Below are 17,751 nucleotides of genomic sequence, written 5' to 3' on the forward strand. Positions count from 1 at the left end.
TTTGCAATAAAGATAGTGATGCTACAATAATACTAATTTACAATAGGCCTATAGAAATACATACAGCATGTTACTGAACATTACTGAAAATACACAAATAATCAACATGTTACTGAACAGTTTAGAAGGCCTAGTTGTAGTACTAAAAATATCTAAGCATAACTCTTGAGCTGTCTGTATCCTTCTGACGGTGGACTTAAAAATAAACAAAATATGCTTCTTTGCATCCCTGCTAAAATCTGGGTAAAAGATAGACAGGAATGTGAGTCTTATTCAGTACATCTAGTTATTGCTTGCTTTTCAACGTTGCCAGCAGGCATGCCAGCTAAGATAATTAGTTAGACAAGCTAACTACTTTAACTTGATTAATAGCCTGAAATGGCTTATTGGTAGGGCTGGCTAAAGCTAACATCATAAAAATAAAATAAAAGAAGTGTCTAGTAATTTTACAAAGAGAGAAAAAAATGTTTTACTTTAAAAAAAATAACATATTAAGGGCACGTGCCCCCTATGGGCATGACGTCTCTGACGTTTGTGTGGGTCAAACAAAAAACACCCCAATGATTGGTTAACTATAGAGTCTCCCACAATGCTGGCGATGGCTGATGTTTTGAGTATCTGAGTACCTTCACTGATGGCTAGCACCCTTAAGATTGTTTGGGGTCAATATTCGGAAATATATTGTCCCGTCTTTCAAATCTCCCTGAGCTCTAAAACAGCAACATTTTCTCTCAGCCTCATGGGGGCAAAATGTGTAAAATATCATGAGATTAGCTATAGAACTGCACATTTTTCTCTCTGCCCCATGGCAAAATAAATACATATCCAGGGGTTGGTGCCCTTGCTCGGACCTAGCAAGGGGGCCCCGCAAAACTACGCTACTCCACTGGGCACCAGTGGGACCTCTTGAACCTGGGACCTCTTAATCTGCAGTCAAATGTTCTACTAGTTAGCTATACCACCAAGCTAAATATGCCTATTTAAAAGGGATTTTCAGGGCCAGCAAATGTTCAGATTATTTTTATTTGAGTGTTGTTGCAAGCTCAAAGCAGCAAAACATTTTGCATCTAGATTTGAGGGGTGGGGGGGAATTTCCCTTATGATTTTAGTAGCATATTTTAAATTGTTGGTGTTGAACTAGGGTATGGCGACTGCATTATCCTGCCATACCCAAATGACGCCCCTGGTCTCAAAACATACTCATCAAGTTGAGTATCCTTATCTCACCACACTCTCCACATTTCTCCTGAAAAGACAAGAGCGTTCCTCAAGTAAAATAGTTTTTTATTATGATAGATAAAGCATGTCAAAAACAGGCCGATTACAAAAGTAGTAAAAGAGACTGGATGCTTCTTCAACTGTAGAGATCGACATTATTAGCTAAGTTTATTAATATGTGAAAAATGAAATACAAAACTCCATGTAAACAATTTAAAACAATGATAAACATTTCTTATGATGAAAAGTCTCTTCACAATTAGTTTCCAAGTAACCACACGTCAAATTAAAAACATAAAAAGTGGAAACACCATAGAAACGCTGATGAAAACTCTGTCCTTTTACGTTTGGATTGAACTCAAAGCTTCCATTTAGTCATCAGAACAAAAACTAATGTATACATGTGTCCTAACTATACAACAATTTAAACAAAAAACAATCAATCAATAGATAGAACTTAGAAAGTCGACAAACACTCAATCTTAAACTAAGGACAACACAGGTTTTAACTAACCTTAGGTTTAAACTATTTGACAATGAGAATAATCTCAAAGCATTCTAGAAAGCATTCGCCTACTCTCGTCTACTCCCTTCTCATCTCCTCTCCTTTCTTCTGTTGGCCCAACCTCAGCTCTCCCCTGCAGGGACACCATTTCCACACTCTCCCCTTCTTCTCTCTTCTGCCTCCTGGTGGTGTTGAAGTACAGCTAGAGGGCCCTGGTGGTCGTCACTAACGTGGACCAGTCTGATGGTGAAAGCAGTCAGAGGAGAGGCTGGAATAAAAACACATTTGACAATTTGATCTGATCATCAGATCGATCTGTGGAAAATCATTCCAAATCTGGCAAAGTACAAAAAGTCTGGTTCATTCTCAGTTACCTGAAGCAGTGAGGGAGAGGAGCTTAGGCTCAGAGGAGAAGTTTTGAGAGAAAACATCATTCCCGTAAACACAGCTGTAGTTCCCTTGGTGGTAGTCGTCTGCAGCAGGGAAGAGGAAGGCAGCAGAGTAATTGACAGCTGGCTGAGTCTGGAATCTGTTGGAGACGTTGCGCATGAGGAAGAAGGAGCCTCCTGGTGACCAGAAGCCTCTCCCATTGAGACAGTCCAGGATATATCAGGCTGCAGCAGGACTCTCTCAGCTGATGGGGTAGAATTTCCAGACAAATAGGCTTTACCCTCCCAGAGTGCAGGCTCAGTGTCAGTGCAGATAAATGAGTCTCCCTGCTTGATTACAAAGGTGGAGGGCGCTACGTTTGAAACAGTAGAGCCACAGCCCAGTTGTCTATTTACTGATTATGACCTGTGTGTTTGTGTCTCCTCAGATTAGCCACCAGCCTTTGGTTCAGTCAGACTGGTGAATGTGACCAGCTCCTGCATTGGGACAGTGGAGGTCTTTGACCAAGAAGAATGAACGGGAGCATGTAGAGGCATGACAAATGACAAATGCCAAGGTGATGTGTGGACAGCTGGGCTGTGGGCATCCTGTTGATGCACCTAAAGGTCCTTAATTTGGAAAAGGGCGCAAAGTAAGATCAGTTGTTTGTCTTGGCATTGAGTCTACTCTTGGGCAGTGTCAAATGCACAGTGACATAGAGTATTTGGGATGAGAGCAGTGCCAATGTGGTCTGTTCGAAGTTTGTGAGGCTTGTGAATGGAGCTGGTCTATGCTCTGGGAGAGTGGAGGTCCAATCAGTCTGGATCTCAGTGGGCTTCAGTGTATGAAGCTGACTTTAACTCACAGGATGCAGAGGTAGTCTGTTGGGAGATTGGCTGTGGGGCTCCTTCAGATCTACGGGGGGGGGGGGGGGGGGGGGTGAAGGTGAGGGTCCAACCTGGACTACAGAGTTCCAGTGTAAAGGTAATGAGTCTCTTCTCCTGCTCTGTAGCACTTCAGCCAGAGAAGAACACACCTGTTTACCTGACAATCCTGTTGCCAAGACCTGCTCACAGCCTGATGATGTGAGACTGGTGAGAGGAGGCAGTCGCTGTGCAGGTACACTGGAGGTGTACAAGGAAGGAGAGTGGAAGATCAATTCGATATGGGCCATGGAGGATGCAGCTGTAGTCCTACCTGCACTAACACAAGTGTATAACAGTCCTTACTGCACTAAGGTGTATATCAGTCATGGAGACATGGAGGACGCAGCTGTAGTCCTACCTGCACTAACACAGGGGTCGTATCAGTCCACCGCGCAAGGGTACACAGTCCTACCTGCACTAACACAGGTGTATATCAGAATAACAGTCCTACCTGGCACTAACACAGGTGTATATCAGAATAACAGTCCTACCTGCACTAACACAGGTGTATATCAGTCCTACCTGTACTAACACAGGTGTATATCAGAATAACAGTCCTACTGGCACTAACACAGGTGTACATCAGTCCTACCTGCACTAACACAGGTGTATATCAGAATAACAGTCCTACTGGCACTAACACAGGTGTACATCAGTCCTACCTGCACTAACACAGGTGTATATCAGAATAACAGTCCTACCTGCACTAACACAGGTGTACATCAGTCCTACCTGTACTAACACAGGTGTATATCAGTATAACACAGGTGTATATCAGAATAACAGTCCTACCGGCACTAACACAGGTGTATATCAGTCCTACCGGCACTAACACAGGTGTATATCAGTCCTACCGGCACTAACAGAGGTGTACATCAGTCCTACCTGCACTAACACAGGTGTATATCAGTCCTACCTGCACTAACACAGGTGTATATCAGTCCTACCGGCACTAAAAGAGGTGTACATCAGTCCTACCTGTACTAACACAGGTGTATATCAGGTCCTACCTGCACTAACACAGGTGTATATCAGTCCTACCTGCACTAACAGAGGTGTACATCAGTCCTACCTGCACTAACAGAGGTGTACATCAGTCCTACCTGCACTAACACAGGTGTATATCAGTCCTACCTGCACTAACAGAGGTGTACATCAGTCCTACCTGCACTAACACAGGTGTATATCAGTCCTACCTGCACTAACAGAGGTGTACATCAGTCCTACCTGCACTAACAGAGGTGTACATCAGTCCTACCTGCACTAACAGAGGTGTACATCAGTCCTACCTGCACTAACACAGGTGTATATCAGTCCTACCTGCACTAACAGAGGTGTACATCAGTCCTACCTGCACTAACACAGGTGTATACAGTGCCTTTGGAAAGTATTCAGACCCCTTTACTTTTTCCCACATTTTGTTAGGTTACAGCCTTATTCTGAAATTTACTGTTGTTTTTTTTCTCCTCATCAATCTAAACTGAAATATCACATTTACATAAGTCTTCAGATCCTTTACTCAGTATTTTGTTGAGCACCTTTGGCAGCGATTACAGCCCCTAGTCTTCTTGGGTAGGACGCTACAAGCTTGGCACACCTCTATTTGGGGACTTTCTCCCATTCTTTTCTGCAGATCCTCTCAAGCTCTGTCAGGTTGGATGGGGAGCGTGGCTGCAAAGCTATTTTCAGGTCTCTCCAGAGATGTTTGATCAGTTTCAAGTCCAGGCTCTGGCTGGGCCACTCAAGGACATTCAGAGACTTGTCCCAAAGCTACTCCTGCGTTGTCTTGGCTGTGTGCTTAGGGTCGTTGTCTTGTTGGAAGGTGAACCTTCGCCCCAGTCTGAGGTCCTGAGCGCTCTGGAGCAAATGTTCATCAAGGATCTCTCTGTACTTTTCTCCGTTCATCTCTGCCTCGATCCTGATTAGTCTGCCAGCCCCTGCCGCTGAAAAACTTCCCCACAGCATGATGCTGCCACCACCATGCTTCACCGTAGGGATGGTGCCAGGTTTCTTCCAGACGTGACGCTTGGCATTCAGGCCAAAGAATTCAATCTTGTTTTCATCAGACCATAGAATCTTATTTTTTCATGGTCTGAGATTCTTTAGGTGCCTTTTGGCAAACTTCAAGTGGGTTATCGTGCCTTTTACTGAGGAGTGGCTTCCGTCTGGCTACGCCACCATAAAGGCCTGATTGGTGGAGTGCTGAAGAGATGGTTGTCCTGGAAAGTTTTCCCATCTCCACAGAGGAACTCTAGAGCTCTGTCAGAGTGACCATCGGGTTCTTGGTCACCTCCCTGACCAAGGCCCATCTCCCCCGATTGCTCAATTTGGCCGGGTGGCCAGATCTAGGAAGAGTCTTGGTGGTTCCAAACTTCTTCCATTTAAGAATGATGGAGACCAATGTGTTCCCGGGGACATTCAATGCTGCACAAATGTTTTGGTACCCTTCTCCAGATCTGTGCCTCGACACTATCCTGTCTCTGAGCTCTATGGAGAATTCCTTCGACCTCATCATTTGGTTTTTGCTCTGACATGCGCTGTCAACTCTGGGACCTTATATAGACAGGTGTGTGCCTTCCCAAATCATATCCAATCAATTGAATTTACCTCAGTTGTAGAAACATCTCAAGGATGATCAATGGAAACAGGATGCACCTGAGCTAAATGTCGAGACTCATAGCAAAGGGTCTGAATACTTATGTAAATAAGGTATTTCTGTTTTTTGTTTTGAATCAATTTGCTAACATTTCACTGCAGGTATCATATCTGTCTCAAACAGCGGCTCCACTGAGCAGAACGCCTGCTGTCTAAAGAGCTGACTGAAGAGTGGAGTGGACTTGTATCTTCTTGCATTCTCATTTTCTCATGCTAAGCATTGTTCAAATTCACTGCTCTTCCAGCTAATTGATGATCATTGTTGCTAAACCACAGGAAATATCTCACAGTAAATAGGTCAGAGATCAATCCAGTTCCCTACATCCGCCAGCTGCTCAGTTTCATTTGTTTAAAAACAAGTCAATGTTTTGTAATGCCTCAAAAATATTTAAATTAAGGCAATACGTATTTTGAATAGACTTATTGAAGATTTATATCAGATTAATGTTCTACCGTTGAGCTAAACCCCCTCATGCTGACAACATAGGCATCAAAATGCATATACAAGTTTAAACAACTTGATTTTAAGGGGGCACCAGGATTTGAATCTGGGACCTCTTGATCTGCAATCAAATGCTCCTCCATTGAGCTATGACCCCTCATATGGACGATATACCAGTTGGAGGTGACACAATACGGCTTCAAAATGCAGTTCAAACTGTTTGATTTAAAAGGTGCACCAGGATTTGAGACATGACAGGGAGAAAGAGGAAAGTGACTTTTCAAATATCCTCATTTCACCAATGTTCCTGAAGAGGCCAGTAGAGGACAAGAAAATATGCTGTTTTTTGCCATTATGCCATTTTAATTCCTTTTATTGACAAACTATTGAGTATAAAATACATTGACTAGCCTAAGCAATATTGTTTTATTAATTTGGTGTGTAATATGACGTGTTTGTCAATGATGTGTCTTTCTTTTTAATCATCATTAACTGAATCTTTAGGCTACAGCAGCTGAATCTAATGTGAATTTGGATTCCATGAGATCAATCATATCTTGTCTGGATTGGTTTAAACTGCTGAAATGTGAAGGATGACTCTGCTTAGGAAAAAGTCAAACCAGGTTAGCTATGCTGCATGTTCAAAAATGTTGCTCATCTGAATTTCTCCTTTAGCAGTGAACTTGTTGCATTGTGTTTAGGCACTATTCGCTCTTAAATTCACTCTCTGTAAGTTCGCGATACCATTCACGAGTGGGCTTCCAGCAAGAAACAACAACAATTGAGCAATATTCATCCCATGGTATCTTCATATGCTAATATGACTTTTTGTGTCATCAGCAAACTTAATGATGGTGTTGAAGTCGTGCCAGTATGGAGAATAAAAAAAAATGTATGAAATGAAATGAAATGTATGCATTCACTACTGTAAGTCGCTCTGGATAAGAGCGTCTGCTAAATGACTAAAATGTAAATGTAAAATGTGCCTGGCCGTGCAGTCATGAGTGAACAGGGAGTACAGGAGGGGGCTGAGCACGCACCCCTGAGTGGCCACCGTGTTGAGGATCAGCGGGTGGATGTGTTGTTTCCTACCCTTACCACCTGGGGGTGGCCCGTGAGGAAGTCCAGAATCCAGTTTCAGAGGGAGGTGTTTAGTCCTAGGGTCCTTAGCTTAGTGATGAGCTTTGAGGGCACTATGGTGTTGAACGCTGAACTGTAGTCAATAAATAGCATTCTCAGATAGGGGTTCCTTTTGTCCAGGTGTGTAAGGGCAGTGTGGAGTGCAATAGAGATTGCACCATCTGTGGATCTGTTGGGGTGGTATGAAAATTGGAGTGGGTCTAGGGTTTCTGGGATAATGGTTTTGATGTGAGCCATGACCAGCCTTTCAAAGCACTTCATGGCTACAGACGTGAGTGCTATGGTTGGTAGTCATTTAGGCAGGTTACCTTAGTGTTCTTGGGCACAGGCACTATGGTGGTCTGCTTGAAACATGTTGGTATTACAGACTCAGACAGGGAGAGGTTGAAAATGTCAGTGAGGACACTTGTCAGTTGGTCAACGCATGCTCGGAGTACACGTCCTGGTAATCCGTCTGGCCCTGCGTCCTTGTGAATGTTGACCTGTTTAAAGGTCTTACTCACATCGGCTGCGGAGAGGGTGATCACACAGTCATCTCGAACAGCTGATGCTGTCATGAATGTTTCAGTGTTACTTGCCCTGAAGCGAGCATAGAAATAATTTAGCTCGTCTGATCGGCTCGTGTTACTGGGCAGCTCTCGGCTGTGCTTCCCTTTGTAGTCTGTAATGGTTGCAAGCCCTGCCACATCCGACGAGTGGTGTAGTACGATTCGATCTTAGTCCTGTATTGACGCTTTGCCTGTTTGATGGTTCATTGGAGGGCATAGCGGGATTTCTTATAAGCTTCCATGTTAGAGTCCTGCTCCTTGAAAGCAGCACCTCTACCCTTTAGCTCTGTGCAGATGTTGCCTGTAATCCATAGCTTCTGGTTGGGGTATGTACGTACAGCCACTGTGGGGGGGACGTCATCAATGCACTTATTGATGAAGCCAGTGACGGACGTGGTGTACTCCTCAATACCATCGGAAGAATCCCGGAACATATTCCAGTCTGTGCTAGCAAAACAGTCCTGTAGCTCAGCATCTGCTTCATCTGACCATTTTTTTTATTGACCGAGTCACTGGTGCTTCCTGCTTTAATTTTTGCTTGTAAGCAGGAATCAGGAGGATAGAATTATGGTCAGATTTGCCAAATGGAGGGCGAGGGAGAGCTTTGTACGCGTCTCTGTGTGTGGAGTAAATGTGGTCTAGAGTTTTTTTCCCTCTGGTTGCACATTTAACATGTTGGTAGAAATTAGGTCAAATGGATTTAAGTTTCTCTGCATTAAAGTCCCAGGCCACTAGGAGCGCCACCTCTGGATGAACGTTTTCCTGTTTGCTTATGGCCATATACAGCTCATTGAGTGCGGTCTTAGTGCCAGCATCGGTTTGTGGTGGTAAAAAGACAGCTACGAAGAATATAGATAAACTCTCTAGGTAGATAGTATGGTCTACAGCTTATCATGAGATACTCTACCATAGTCGAGCAAAACCTTGAGACTTCCTTAGATATCATGCACCAGCTGTTGTTTACCAATATACATAGACCAACACCCCTTGTCTTACCAGAGGCTGCTGTTCTATCCTGCCGATAGTGTATAACCCGCCAGCTGTTCGTTATTCATGTCGTCGTTCAGCTACGACTCTGTGAAATATTAGATATTACAGTTTTTAAATGTCCCGTTGGTAGGATATACATGCTTGTAGTTTGTCCACTATATTATCCAGCGATTGTATGCTGGCCAATAGGACATATGGCAAAGGTAGATTAGCCACTCGTCGCCGGATCCTCACAAGGCACCCCGATCTCCTTCCGAAACCTCCGTCTCTTTCTCCTGCGAATGACTGGGATGAGGGCCTGTTCGGGTGTCTGGAGTAAATTCCTCTCGTCCAACTCATTAAAGAAAAATTCTTCGTCCAGTTCAAGGTGAGTAATCGCTGTTCTGATGTCCAGAAGCACTTTTCAGTCATAAGAGACATTATGTATAAAATAAGCAGCAACATTATGTACAAAATAAGTTACAAATAAGGTGAAAAAGCTAACAAAATAGCTTGGTTGGTTTAGAGACAATAAAACGGCCGCCATCCCCTCTAGTACCATCTTCTGTGTGTGTGTGTATGTGTGTGTGCATGCGTCTGTTAGCAAAAATAAATGTTGGAATCACCGTACTTGGAGAGTAGCTCAACGCCAATGCCATCCTCCTTTCTTTCATGTTGGCAAAACAGTCTATGGCTCTGTCATACAGTATGCTTTTAGTTTTTGTTGTCATAGGCTATCTAGCTAAATTGCTTGCTAGCCTAACTTCCTTGCATGGGCAACAATGAACCAGCTAAGTTAGCTAGCTAGTTAACGTGAGACTAAAAGGGCTAGGCTACATCTAGACTAAATATTGAACTTCAAACCTCCCGGGCCAGTGGCACGACATATTAATCAGAATCGCCGTCATAATCATTGGCCTGTACTGAGAATTAAGTCAAAACCACAAGTCCAAATCCCCATCTTCATCCACGGCTGAGGAAAAAGCTGATTTAGCGAGCTAGCTACTGCATGACATCAACACAAGCGGACCAAATACTAAAATTATGTTTTGCTTAGGATGTGATTTGATTGGTGTGATGCCAAATCCAAACTGGTTTCCCTTGGGGGGTGTTTTGCTACACCAGGACAACCCACAGTTGAGCTCAGCTCATTCTTTTATAATTTTTTAATCAAGGGAAGCCAAATGCTTGCTGGCATCAATCAATGAAATGCTACAGCCGCAACATGTCATAATCTTTTGGTCCAGACAGCATCAGATACATGGGCTACACGTAGAGGGGTGGTGTTTCCCTCGCTCAGATGATTTCTCCGGTGAGATTTAGCCACTTGCGAATTTACAGAAAATTCTAAAAACACAGAGAGAGAAGAAATACATGTTTTTTGGGGGGGTTTTGGTCAAATATTTGGGGAAGCCTGGCTTCCCTTGGCAGCCATGAATACACGCCACTGATGAAAAACAATATTCACAGCAGTTTAGATGGTACAATGATTCTCTATGCTATACTTGCTTGTTTTGTCACATAAACTGAAATTAGGCCAACAATTACAATTTTAGCAACCAGGAAATGGAGGAGTGAATTCTGCATAGTGCATCCTTATATCGCTGCAGTTGCTCCTCACCAACTGCACCAGGCAGCGATCACCTGCATTGTGGGAGGGACTATTTGTCAACCGATCATTAGGAGGGTAAAAGAAGGGACTGAAACAGGAACCAGCTTTGCTGTTATTCTAAAAGCAACAGGGAACACAAATAAAAGTCATATTTGAGACCTCTTCCTAACCAATTCATTGTACAGACGTTATGTTTTCAGTTTGTAAGTGTGTGATATGAGGGTATAGAAAAGTTTATTTTGACATCTATAAATATATATATTTTTTAATTAAAATAGCAGCTATGTTGACACTGATATGTTCATCTGAGCCTTGCAGTGTCCGTCTTTCGGCTATTACAGATGCACCTCCCCCAACTTCACTCGCCTTCGTTAGGCGTACTGCTCGAACACACCCAATGATAATTCTCTTCACTGCTCTGTGTTGCTGCTGTCGGGAAGCTGGCTGTGTGATCCGGAGTGGCTGATGGAATTGCTTGCTGTCTTTGCATTGGCTGACCGCACAGCAGCACTGCTCGGTGTATTTTTAGACATTGATGCAATTCATATTGCGGTGTGAGCGAGGCGACTCGGTCCACAGTCCCAGTAGGCCACACGGGAGTTACAGGGGGTAGCTGCACGTGTAGTGCTGGAGGTTTGAGACATAGACCGAAGGAGAGTGGGGGAGACTGACTACACAGCAAGTCAAGTAAAAATAAATAAACGGCATTATCGGGTTTTCACCGTCAGGTGCTGAGGCTGTAGCCTGAGGATTTTCCAATAGCCTACAGTTGTAGATTTATTGTTGGTCTATTTTAACACTGAGCAGCTTTGCAAATGGCAAGTCCCGCTGCAGATAGAGGACAACCACACCAGCGACATCCCCTCTCCGAATCGGCCTCGGAGCCCGCGTTTCTAGAAGCGCAGAAATGGATTGAGGTGAGTCACTGTCCTTATCAAACTCATACGGGCACGTTATTAGACTGCAGAATGACCAAATAGGCCTACAATTTACAGACTTGTAATTTGCCTAAAAGTCTAAAGCCCCGTCACGTTATCATATCATGTCACAAACGCACAGTAAACCATGCTAACCGGTTTTATTGCCAAGTCACCTGTTGAATAAATGACGCAAATTCGTCATCCCTATTGCCCTACGAACAGTAGCCTCTGCTGTGGAGCTGGGTGCGCGTTTGGTTGAAAACAAAGAATGCATCATCTGGAATGGATCTTTTTTTTGCCTCATTGCGAGCTTGTCGGACAATAATTGCACAAACGGGTTTTTGTTCTGTGAGAATTGAAATCACGGCATTCACTGGCCGCGTTGCACTTGGCTTTGTTAGACTGTGATTAGCTGTTACATTGTTCTATTCAACACATTGTTTTAGGTTGTTGTGATGTGAACTAAGCTTGGTAAACTAGGCCTACGTGAAATAACTTTGAGGCATTAGTTTCTATTCTTGACACTTATTTTAAAAACTGTAGATGATAATATTTAAAGCCTGTTATCCATTTCACCCTTTCAGCCTTTAACCCCCACAGACATGTACTTTATCAGAAGTTTGTGTACTTTATCACCATATGTATTGTTTTGAGCTTACACCATTATTGTTGTAGCATGTTAATATAATAATATATGCCATTTAGCAGACACTTATCACATTTGTTATGTATGGGTAGTCAACCTAGTGTAAAGCAGCCATTACTGGCCCTGTCTCCTTTGACTGAGAATGAGCCACACAGTTGAATAAGAGGAGGGCATAAACAACAGTTGGACAGGTCGTTCTCTGTCCTCTCAAGGGGACTGCTTACCTTACCCACATACACCTGGTGTCTGTCACTGGATCCCCTTGGAGGCATTGAGAGTTGATAAAGATCACTGGTTTTGAAGGAAACAAACAAGAGCCAAGCCCACTATTATCAGGTAAATTAAGAAGGTTTCATTTCTAGGCTTAATTTCTCAGCCATGAGTATATTTCTTAGCCGTTTCTGAGTGTTTGGCCTTGGATTGCTCTGACAGTAACACTGTACATTACAGTATACTTGATGGAACGCAATACCAACCAATGTATTAACTGTTTATTGCAGATTTCTAAACTTGATCTAAACGTATATGCTAATGAACAAGCTTATAGTTATAAACAAGGTGTCTCCAACAGGTCGATCGCGAGCTACCAGTAGCTTACAGACCACCTATGAGTAGCTCGGCAAACAATTCTGAAAGTACAGTGCATTTCGAAAGAACCCTTGACTTTTCCCACATTTTGTTACATTACAACCTTATTCTAAAATTGATTGAATAGATTTTTTTCCCCTATCAATCTACACGCAATACCCAATAATGAAAAACCAAAAACAGGTTTTTCGAAATTTTGTCAAAGGGATAAAAAACTCCCCCAGAAATATAATATTTACATTAGTATTCAGACCTTTTCCTCAGTACTTTGTTGAAGCACATTTGGCAGCGATTACAGCCTCTAGTCTTCTTGGGTATGACACTACAAGCTTGGCACACCTGTATTTGGGGAGATTCTCCCATTCTTCTCTGCAGATCAAATCAAATTTATTTATATAGCTTACATCAGCTGATATCTCAAAGTGCTGTACAGAAACCCAGCCTAAAACCCCAAACAGCAAGCAATGCAGGTGTAGAAGCACGGTGGCTAGGAAAAACTCCCTAGAAAGGCCAGAACCTAGGAAGAGACCTAGAGAGGAACCAGGCTATGAGAGGTGGCCAGTCCTTTTCTGGCTGTGCCGAGTGGAGATTATAACAGCACATGGCCAAGATGTTCAAATGTTCATAAATTACCAGCATGGTCAAATAATAATAATCATAGTAGTTGTCGAGGGTGCAACAAGTCAGTAACACAAGAGTAAGTGTCAGTTGGCTTTTTCATAGCCGATCTTTGAGAGTATCTCTACCGCTCCTGCTGTCTCTAGAGAGTTGAAAACAGCAGGTCTGGGACAGGTAGCACGTCCGGTGAACAGGTCAGTGTTTCAGCAGGTCTGGGACAGGTAGCACGTCCGGTGAACAGGTCAGGGTCCCATAGCCGCAGGCAGAACAGTTGGAACCGGAGCAGCAGCACGGCCAGGTGGACTGGGGACAGCAAGGAGTCATCAACCCAGGTAGTCCTGAGGCATGGTCCTAGGGCACAGGTCCTCCGAGAGAAAGAGAGAATTAGAGAGAGCATATTTAAATTCACACAGGATACCGGAAAAAACAAAAGAAATACTCCAGATGTGACAGACTGACCCTAGCCCCCCGACACATAAACTACTGCAGCATAAATACTGGAGGCTGAGACAGGAGGGGTCAGGAGACACTGTGGCCCCATCCGATGAAACCCCCGGACAGGGCCAAACAGGTAGGATATAACCCCACCCACTTTGCCAAAGCACAGCCCCCACACCACTGGAGGGATATCTCCAACTACCAACTTACCATCCCGAGACAAGGCCGAGTATAGCCCACAAAGATCTCCGCCACGGCACAACCCAAGGGGGGCGCCAACCCAGATCCTCTCAAGCTCTGTCAGGTTGGATGGAGAGCTTTGCTGCACAGCTATTTTTAGGTGTCTCCAGAGATGTTCGATCGGGTTCAAGTCCGGGATCTGGCTGGGCCACTCAATGACATTCAGAGACTTGTCCCGAAACCACTCCTGCGTTGTCTTGGCTGTGTGCTTAGGGTTGTTGTCCAGTTGGAAAATGAACCTTCGCTCTGGAGCAGGTTTTCATCAAGGATCTTTCTGTACTTTGCTCCGTTCCTCTTTTCCTCGATACATGATGCTGCCACCACCATGCTTCACCGTAGGGATGGTGCCAGGTTTCCTCCCAACGTGACGCTTGGCATTCAGGCCAAAGAATTTAATCTTTGTTTCATCAGACCAGAGAATCTTGTTTCTTATGGTCTGAGAGTCTTTAGGTGTCTTTTGGCAAACTCCAAGCAGGCTGTCATGTGCCTTTTACTGAGGAGTGGCTTCTGTCTGGCCACTACCATAAAGCCCTGATTGGTGGAGTGCTGTAGAGATGGGCGAACCTTCCAGAAGGACAACCATCTCCACAGAGGAGCTCTGTCATAGTGACCATCGGGTTCTTGGTTACCTCCCAGACCAAGGCCCTTCTCCCCCAATTGGGGACCTTCAATGCTGCAGAATTTTTATGTACACTTCCCCACATCTGTGCTTCGACACAATCCTGTCCCGGAGCGCTACAGACAATTCCTTTCAACCTCATGGCTTGATTTTTGCTCTGAAATGCACTGTCAACTGTGGGACTGTATATAGACAGGTGTGTGCTTTTCCAAATCATGTCCAATCAATTTAATTTACCACAGGCGGACTCCAAGTTGTAGAAACATCTCAAGGATGATCAATAGAAACAGGATGCACCTGAACTCAATTTCGAGCTAGCAAAGGTTCTGAATTCTTATGTAACTAAGGTAGATTGCTGAGAAAAATGTTTTGTTTAATACATTTTATAATAAGGCTGTAACGTAACAAAATGTGGAAAAAGTCAAGGGGTCTGAATACTTCCCGAAGGCACTGTACATGCAGTTTTCACGTGTTCCACCACAAACTGTCATTAACAAATCTCACAATTATCAGACACCTCAAGCTACCAGCTACTATCTAATCAACACAGCATTGACATTATCCCACCCCTGGTTAGCCACTATTGGCTTAAAAAGCCAAACCTAACACTATCTGCCAATTCATTTCCAGCAATATTGTTCCTGTCTGTATGTGTGGTGCGCATGTTTGTCGATCACTCAGTGTGTAGCCAGTTGTGATAACCTTCTTGTGGGTTGACAGAAATACTTTCCCCAAAACCTTCTCAATTAAATGTTAACTGCAAATCAAATGAAATTTTATTGGTCACATACACGTGTTTAGCAGATGTTATTGTGGGTAGCGAAATGCTTGTGCTTCTAGTTCCGACAGTGCAGTAATATCTAACAAGTTCACAACATATACCAAATCTAAGTAAAGGAATGGAATTAAGAATATATAAATATATGGACGAGCAATGTCAGAGTGGAGTAGACTAAGATACAGTAGAATAGTATAGAATACAGTATATACATATGAGATGAGTAATAAAAGATATGTAAACATTATTAAAGTGGCATTATTAAAGTGACTAGTGTTCCATTTATTAAAGTGGCCAATGATTTCAAGTCTGTGTATATAGGTAGCAGCCTCTCTGTGCTAGTGATGGCTATTTAATAATCTGATGGCCTTGAGATAGAAGTTGTTTTTCAGTCTCTCGGTCCCAGCTTTGATGCACCTGTACTGACCCCGCCTTCTGGATGATAGCAGGGTGAACAGGCAGTGGCTCAGGTGGTTGTTGTCCTTGATGATCTTTTTGGACTTCCTGTGACATTGGGTGCTGTAGGTGTCCTGGATGGCAGGTAGTTGTCCTCCGGTGATGCGTTGTGCAGACCGCACCACCCTCTGGAGAGCCCTGCGGTTGTGGAAGGTGCAGTTGCCATACCAAGTGGTGATACAGCCTGACAAGATGCTCTCAATTGTGCATCTGTAAAAGTTTGTGAGGGTTTTATGTGACAAGCCAAATTTCTTCAGCCTCCTAAGGTTGAAGAGGCGCTGTTGCGCCTTCTTCACCACACTGTCTGTGTGGGTGGGCCATTTCAGGGATGTGTACGCCGAAGAACTTAAAACTTTCCACCTTCTCCACTGCTGTCCCATCGATGTGGATAGGGGGATGCTACCTCTGTTTCCTGAAGTCCACGATCATCTCCTTTGTTTTGTTGACATTGAGTGAGAGGTTATTTTCCTGGCACCACACTCCCAGATCCCTCACCTCCTCCCTGTAGGCTGTCTCATCATTGGTAATCAAGCCTTCTACTGTTGTGTCGTCTGCAAACTTGATGATTGAGTTGGAGGTGTGCTTGGCCACGCAGTCATGGGTGAACAGGGAGTACAGGAGGGGGCTGAGCATGCACCCTTGTGGGGCCCCAGTGTTTAGGATCAGCGAAGTGGAGGTGTTGTTTCTTACCTTCACCACCTGGGGGCAGCCATTCAGGAAGTCCAGGACCCAATTGCACAGGGCGGGGTTCAGACCTGTAGCCTCAAGCTTAATGATGAGCTTGGAGGGTACTATGGTGTTGAATGCTGAGGTATAGTCAATGAACAGCATTCTTACATAGGTATTCCTCTTGTCCAGATGGGATAGGGCAGTGTGATGGCGATTGCATCGTCTGTGGACCTATTGGGGCGGTAAGCAAATTGAAGTGGGTCTAGGGTGACCGGTGAGGTGGAGGTGATATGATCCTTCACTAGTCTCTCAAAGCATGATGACATAAGTGAGTGCTACGTGGCGATAGTCATATAGTTAACTTTTCATTCATGGGTACAAGAACAACGGTGGCCATCTTGAAGCATGTGGGGACAGCAGACTGGGATAGGGAGAGATTGAATATGTCCGTAAACACACCAGCCAGCTGGTCTGCGCATGTTCTGAGGACGTAGCTAGGAATGCCGTCTGGGCCAGCAGACTTGCGAGGGTTAACATGTTTAAATGTCTTTCTCACGTCGGCCACGGAGAAGGAGAGCCCACAGTCCTTTTTTAGCGGGCCGCGTCAGTGGCACTGTGTTATCCTCAAAGCGGGCGAAGAACATGTTTTGCTTGTCCAGGCGACGTGGCTGGTTATCCTTTTGTAGTCTGTGTGTAGACCCCCCCCCCCACATACATCTCGTGTCTGAGCTGTTGAATTGCGACTCCACTTTGTCTCTATACTGACGTTTTGCCTGTTTGATTGACTTGCAGAGGGAATGACTACACTATTTATATTCTGCCATATTCCAAGTCACCTTGCCATGGTTAAATGCGGTGGTTCGCGCTTTCAGTTTTGCGCGAATGCTGCCATCTAGCCACGGTTTCTGGCTAGGGAAGGTTTTAAAAGTCACAGTGGGTACAACATCTCCTATACACTTTCGAATAAAGTCAGTAACCGTCTCAGGGTATTCGTCAATATTATTCTCGGAAGCTGCCCGGAACATATCCCAGACCTCGTGATCAAAACAGTCTTAAAGTGTGGATTCCGATTGGTCAGACCAGCGTTGAATAGTCTTTAGCACAGGTACTTCCTGTTTGAGTTTCTGCCTATAGGAAGGGAGGATCAAAATGGGGGTCATAGTCAGATTTCCCGAAAGGAGGGCGTGGGAGGGCCTTGTATGCATCTCGGAAGTTGGAGTAACAGTGGTCGAGTGTTTTAGCAGCACGAGTACTACAGTCGATATGCTGACAGAATTTAGGCAGCCTTTTCCTCAAATTTGCTTTATTAAAATCCCCAGCTACAATGAATGCAGCCTCAGGATATATGGCTCCCAGTTTGCATAAAGTTCAGTGAAGTTCCTTGAGGGCCGTCAT

General features: G+C 44.2%; 1 protein-coding gene across 7 annotated transcripts in view; it reads left to right on the forward strand.

Moving 5' to 3' along the window:
- The first annotated feature begins 10,788 nt into the window (after positions 1–10,788).
- The window catches only part of LOC106604545 (LIM and calponin homology domains-containing protein 1), a 157,154-nt gene continuing 150,191 nt past the window's right edge, over positions 10,789–17,751 (forward strand). For 6 of the 7 annotated variants that reach the window (XM_014199288.3, XM_045718015.2, XM_045718018.2 and 3 more), the window contains exon 1: positions 10,790–11,301. In XM_014199288.3, the coding sequence (XP_014054763.2) occupies positions 11,200–11,301 (102 nt within the window). In that variant the 5' untranslated portion in view covers positions 10,790–11,199. Of the gene's footprint in view, positions 11,302–17,751 lie in introns of all 7 variants that reach the window. The other variant, XM_045718017.2, reaches the window with a different exon arrangement.

This window comes from Salmo salar, chromosome 05 (genome assembly GCF_965601325.2).
Source record: "Salmo salar chromosome 05, fSalSal1, whole genome shotgun sequence".
NCBI classification, from domain to species: Eukaryota; Metazoa; Chordata; class Actinopteri; order Salmoniformes; family Salmonidae; genus Salmo; species Salmo salar.